The 7,102-nt window shown below is 38.4% G+C and overlaps 1 protein-coding gene across 1 annotated transcript in view; it reads left to right on the forward strand.

Annotated features, from left to right (window-relative positions):
• The window catches only part of LOC115246404 (inactive tyrosine-protein kinase 7-like), a 43,520-nt gene that overhangs the window by 3,364 nt on the left and 33,054 nt on the right, over positions 1-7,102 (forward strand). Inside the window, exon 2 of the mRNA XM_029825213.1 lies at positions 4,996-5,298. Coding sequence (XP_029681073.1) covers positions 4,996-5,298 — 303 coding nt within the window. The remainder of the gene's footprint in view (positions 1-4,995; positions 5,299-7,102) is intronic.

A 7,102-nucleotide genomic window follows, 5' to 3' on the forward strand; every position in this document is an offset into this window, starting at 1 on the left:
TATATATATATAAATAACAGAAATTTTTTTTAAAGAAAGGGAAAGGCGCTGGTAAAGATAAATAAATGAATAATAAATTACTTATCAGAGGCGAATTTTTATCTGATAAATGCAAATAAGTTATCTCGAATGGAATCGATTTATCTAAGGGATGCACTCGTCGCGGACGTCGCCGCTTTCTCGGAAATAAAACTCCCTCATCCGGCTGTTATCGCCTGTCGACACGTGGAATCGTAAGATAAACTCCCTATCGTTTCGGAGATACCCCGAAATTCCGGCTCATCTTTCGGCAGGAAACACTCCTTTCTCCGCCCGACGTCTTCTCCCCTCTCGTCTGGTTTCCCGACCGCGTCGATGTCGGACCAACGGCAGTTCAAAGCCTGTAAAACGCGCCTCGTCACGAGTGAAGCCTGCGTTTGATGACCTTCGGGATGGAAACACGGGAAGCGTGAATAATTATTTCGAGGAGCGAACCGCGCGGTGAGAGAGAAAGAGGGAGAGAAAGACTCCTGGATAGACGACACCGGGCTCTTTAATGAAATCCGCTCGTTCATGTTGTCATTATGTACACTCCGAAAATGACACACTCTCATCGGATCTCGCTTTCTCTCCGTTAAACAAATCCTCTTTTTGACTGATTTCCGTGAATAGAAACCGCGCCAATGCGAATAAATCTAATTCTATCTTTTTTTTTTCTGTGTCTTTTTCGTTACATCACGTTACATAATTGTGATATTTTTGCAGCAAGAAACCTAATAAGCGAATAAAAAGCTGTAGTATCTTCCAAAGTAAATATAAAAATTTTAATATTTAATAGGAAAAAAATAATTAATTAGTTTCAATAAAAAAATAATGGGGAAACTAATTTCCGTAACGTGTTTCTTCGAGATATGTAATTTCTTATTTATTATCAAAAAGCAATTATCTGTTTTCTTCGTATCTGGAGATTAAAAATAAATTCTATACTTTGTCCGCGTTGCTGGGATAACGCACCTGGAGCTTCAAACTTAGAAAACTTTTAAAAGTGGAAAACAACAGTGCACTGCGCGATTGTCTTCATCGTTGTATAATATTTTATTTCTCTCTCGCTCTCTCTCTCTTTCTCTCTCTTGCTCTTTCTTTTCCGGGGCAAGCACTTTACCCTTGCTAAAAGGGCGTCAGTGTTCGCCGAGTTCTTGCCTTCGTTTCTTTTTTTTTTATCCTCCTTCTTTTTTTTTTCTTTTTCATAATAAGTGTGCCTTACGTACGTTGTCTCGGCGTAGCCCCTCAGGAGCAACAACTCTCGGGGATGAGTTCAGAATCGCGGAAGCGTTCTGAGTGCATGAACTTTACGGTGCTCAGACCGTCTGGAAGGCGGTACAGCGAACACAATTATTTGCACCCAGCAGCGTCTTGCAGAGACCTTAGCACGCGCGAGGTACTCGGCACCCCCGATGAATAGGCGCGGCGATTTTCACGCACGTGGGTGATGCAATGCAAGGGGGCGTTGAAGAATCGGTTGGGGTACGAGGCAAATTTTTCCTTTCACGCGCCCGCGCCCGCGAGTCTCGTCGTAACTGACGGCCCGCGCATAATTCATGTCCGCGTGGTTCGCTGACTGCGAGCCCCGTGATAAAGTGCGCATTCTACGTGCACGCGATGAATTATGCATTCGGCGTACGTTACATATATTCGCGCCGTGCTGTTGGGAGCCGTTCTAATTGATACGGGATGGTACAAGTTCCTGCAGCAAAGGGAGAAGTGCTGCGAAAGCCTATTGGGAAATTAGAAAATTATGATTGTATATATTATTACTTTGGTATATTTTCTTTATAGCTCTCGTCTTTGTTATAAGAAATTTATTTTGCAGTATAAATTCATTATTACGAGTTAATTGTGTATTATTAATTTTATCAAAGTTAGGGTCAACGTCAATTGTTATATTTGATTAATTTTAGACAATAGAATGTTCAATTTTTTATCCACAAATATGAAAATATATTACATATTTGATGTGGCATATTTTATATATATTCGATTAGCAAACGACTTGATTTTAAATGTTTCATTGGAAGATCAAACTTCATTCAATTTCTAGCCGTGTAGCACAGATGCATTCTTAAATCGAACTGTTATTTTATCTGATTTAAACTAACAATACGAATGATTTTATGGAAAGGCGAAAAGCTTTTAACAACTTCAAAAGCGACTTTTCGATTTAAAGACAGTCGTTACCTTAGTCACGTGTACACACCGAGAAAAAGATTCCGTAGCATAACGAGCCAAGTTCTGCTTCTATCGGCACAAACTTTCTCCCTTCTAGTTTCATGATGCCTGGAAGAGGGATCGAGGGCCGTACCACGAATAATAATCAAGGAGTGCTCCGACGAAAGGGAATCGCGAAACTATCCCAGACTAGTATGAGAAAACAACCCCTTGTGTTCGCGTCCAGACGAGTTACTTTCTTCGACGAGTCGCTTTCGATTCACCGGAAAGAGACGTATAAGAGGAAGACACATTTTATGATTGTCTTATGATCTCTTTTTGTCATTTAAGAATTAAAATCAAAAATTTTTTGATGTGCATTCCGTAAAATACAAAATAATTAAGTTGCATCATTAATTCTTGTGACATTTTTATTTAATAGTTTCTCATTTTCTGCATATTTACGAAATTACCATTAAAATTATACAATATTTATTTACATTTAATACTTATTTTAAATACATGCATAATTTTTCGCAAACTAGCAAAATTAATTATCAGTTAATTACAAACTGAGCTTGATTTATTGATCGATTAGCCAATTTTTAACAACGTTTTCAGTTAAATAGACTTTTAATCTCGAAAATTCCTAGTTTTACCTCTTTTAAATTTTCTCATGATACGTCTCAGCTATCCTACGGTTGATGATTCTACATATGACACCGTATAGACATCGAACGTGCGTAAGCACTTGGCATCGGACGACGTAGTCGAAAAATCGGGCCGCTTGTGTAAACGTCATAAAGCAACGTGGCTGCAGCTGTCGAAGAAAAGAGTAAGAGAGAGAAGGAAATGTTTAGCTCGGGAAGGAAGCCAATCTCAAGAGTAAGTCGTAAAAGCGGTCGTGTTTACCCCTCGAGGACGTTTCACGACCAGCAACCAACAGGACTGGCGCAAACGTGTATTCTTTTTTTTTTGGGCGCTCTTTCTCTCTCCCTTTTTTTTTTCTCTCTCGCTGATAAACCTTAGTAAAGATTGACATCGAGCCGCATTCGGAGATATAGCCTAACGAGCGCGTTGAAAAGACATGATTCGGTCGTAAAGCCTGCCGTATTAGTTTATTTTCTCGATTCCTCGTCGTAATTCGGGAACCAATGAGTGATAACCAGACGATATTTTTCAAAGGTATTTTTCCATCGTTTCTGTAGCTGATCGCGGCAACTCGCTTTCCGACGAGACGCGGTCCGGAATCAATGGTTCCTTTGACGTTGCGCGCGCATGAGCCGCAAATCCGGCGTGAAAATGCGTATTATCTGCACTCAGATCCGCGCATATAATTACAACAACAGATCGATTGTTATATCAATTAATATTGATCGCGTAATAGCTGTAAAACAAAATTTTGTTATTTAGTAACAGCATTCCCCATTGCAATTTTAGGTTCAGATATAAAAATTTGTATTCTTCAAATTAAAAGAAGGAAATATTTAGTTGCTTCTAAAATCTATGACACTTTTTGCTCTTCGACGAATTGTGTAATTTAAAATGATAGGGCACCGCGGCGGTATTAGATCACAGAAAATACCTGAATCCACAATTATAGATAGGGAGACTGGCAGGGTCCGCTCGAAGATAAATAAAAGATCTAGAGGGGTCCCTCTGATAGATTTATGACCGTATATTATGGTCTCGAACGCACACGGATGGCGGTTAAACTTCATTGCATTCGGGATCATATGGAGATATTTGTTACTGGTCGAAATAAATTACACATCAAATATTAAAATATGTATATATTATATATACACCATTAAATCGGACGCATATGCTCAAATAAAACGGTATTTGAAAGCACGATAAATAATATTCGGAACAACGACGAGTGCGAACTTGAAAATGTCGAGTAATTCGAATTTATCAGCAGCATCCTGCGTTCTTTCACGAAATCATTGACTGGTATATCTCTGTTGTTTATCTCGAACAATGGAAATTATTAGTGGCGATCGGGGAGGAGAAATTGAGGGAAAAGGGCGGATGTTGCAACCGCGTAATCTGAAATTTGAACGCGAGGTGGATTATATAGTAAACGAACACGATATAATGTATAATATTTCGTCCATCGCGGCCGCGACGGATTAATTATTCCCAAACATTTCTACAGAGACGCGCGATAGTGGCATGTTGCATGAACGAGAGATCGATGGTGCGAGAGACGGCGAGCAGTCACACACGGATGCACGATGGTGTACACGTGTTCCCGGCCGACGGCCGCGGCACGGAGAAACACCGATCGATTTTCGCCCCGGTACAGAGGATTTAATCTACACCGGTGCGGCCATTGTATGCAAAATGCGTACGCAACGATCGCCGTACGTAAGCTCGCGAATCTCACGAATTTACGTACGTGGGTGGATGTGTGTCGTATATTGCACATATAAACACCTACATAAACGCGCGATTCTCTCGCTTGTGCAGGCATTTTTCTCTCTCATTTTTTTTTCCTTTACATACTCGATGTCATTCGACGTAGATTCGGCCATCTCTTTATGCCATTGTAATCGGTCAAGATTAGAGACACATATATTCTTCTTGTTGATTGCATGCACAATATATGCATATGACTCAAAATATATTTAAATTTATTCATTGAAAACAATCAGATGATCTATATTGTTTAAATATAAATAATCTTTCTGTGCTGGTATAATAATGATAAAGTTAAACATACAAAGAATTTGGCCGATTTTTAATATTTGTAACCGATCGAATATTATTTTATTTTTAATAAAATGACTTTTTTTTTTTTTACAGTGACACTCTCCCAAGATCAGGATGGCGATCTTTACTTTTCGGTGAGTCCCGCGGAACATTCGGTTGTCGAAGGATCTCCAGTTCGTTTGAGATGCGAGGCTGAACCAAGCTCGCATGTTAAATACTCGTGGAAAATGGACGGACAGCAACTTGCTCCTAGCCCGCGAAGACATCAGGTCGAGGGCGATCTTTATATCACCAGGGTCAATCGGATCTTGGACAGTGGAAGTTTTGTTTGTGTGGCCATGCACGAGGAAACCGGCTACTTGATTGAAAGTTCGCCCGCCAAGATTGACGTTCAATGTAAGTCTTATCAAATCTCTGCGCTTATCTTCACACGTTTGCGATACAATTAAACACCGTTCGCTTTTAATTTTATAATTATCTTTGATCTATTCCCGAAATTTCGTTTCAATGCTAAATATAATATGCACACAGGGAATTTTGATTTAATCTATATTGTCTTTGTATTATCAATTTTCATATTTTAATTTCATAAAGTAATAAATTTAATTTTTTACCTTTGCCATTAATTTTTATAGATAATTTTTATATATGGCAGCTGAATTTATATTTATATTTTCACGGTATATTAGATAGATATTTTTTATGCGAAATTGTAATATATTCGTTGCCTGTGTGTGAAATATCGTTTAGTATGAGTTTTGACTATATTAGTCTCAATTAAATATCTCGCAACGGAAACATTTAAATTAATTAAAGCTTTTCCTGGTAGCGCGGAAAATAATATGCAAGTTAATTATTTATTTTCATGAAATATACACACAGACACGTACATTACATCATTAACGATTAAACGAGCGTAATGCGCAACTCGCTCTTTGCTATTTGCACAAAGTTTTCCGCGTTTAAAAATATTATTTGACGGTAAATGCTGGAATTAGCTTTAGTGTACATTTATTTAACGTGCAACTGAGTAGCGAATTAAATATTATATCAAAGGATACTCGTTATATACACATCTGGATTAAATATTACTGTCTATTTTGATAACTTTTATGTAACATAGAAGAAGTTCAGTTAGTTAACTCTGATAGGTTCAAGTAACATTTGAGAGAGGATAGACTTTTTTTATTAAAAAATACATTTTTGTATTGAATGCTAAACTCGAAACGGGTATTATATCCACACACATTACAAGTTTATTCTGATAAGATTTAAAGTATAGAACATGATAAACTGATATCTGAAAATTACACATTGCACGTGTGTAGAATTATTTGCAAGAATGTTTATAAAAACAAATCGATATTTTATACAATTCTTTTTTGACCAATCTTTTCTGAGGTTACAGTCAGACTGATACAAATAAATCCAAACCAAGTATGCTTATATCTAACTCTCTTTGACCGCCAATGTTGAATTAGCTAAACTTTATTATCGGATGTCTCGATTAACGAGCGGAAATATGACTTTATTATTGATTCACGCGCGCGTGTTGTATTATCGTCCGCGTGGAAACACGCAAATTAAATGCTTCTCACGAGAATTTCCGGGAAGAGAGGCGAAAATCGGATCTTCCTGGTACTTCGACCAGAAAATCAAATTTAAATATGACATAATTAAATATTAATTTATTGCTAATTTTGTTGCCCTAATTTCGAATTTCCTGCTAATTGGTAAAAGCAATGAATTCGAAATTAGAACAATAAATTAACAATAAATTAATACTTAACTTATTTCACCTGAATTTGATTTCTCTCGTGTCGGGTATACCATGTTAACGGAGGTGAAAATCCATGTGCGAGTCGGCACAAGCTCTCATAAAGTATACACTCGCTATTCAACGATGCGACTGCGCCGGCCCGATAAACCGATATAATCCGCCGTTCAGTCGGCAGCGTTGCTTAGTCAACAAAGGGAAGCGAGACGATGGTGGGCCTCGTCATCATTGCTCGGGGGATTCGAAAGAGCGAAAGAGGGGCCCGTCGCCGAAGCCGCATCATCGTCGTCACGGTACTTTTTAATCGTCCCGTCTCCGCAAAAGAGCAGATCAAACGCCTCATGCGCAGAAATTACACGGGCCGAATGCGAAGTGAAATAGGAGCGGTATAGAAGGAGAGAGAACGGGATCGAGAGGGAAAGA

This window comes from Formica exsecta, unplaced genomic scaffold (genome assembly GCF_003651465.1).
Source record: "Formica exsecta isolate Colony F162 unplaced genomic scaffold, ASM365146v1 scaffold149, whole genome shotgun sequence".
Lineage (NCBI taxonomy): Eukaryota > Metazoa > Arthropoda > Insecta > Hymenoptera > Formicidae > Formica > Formica exsecta.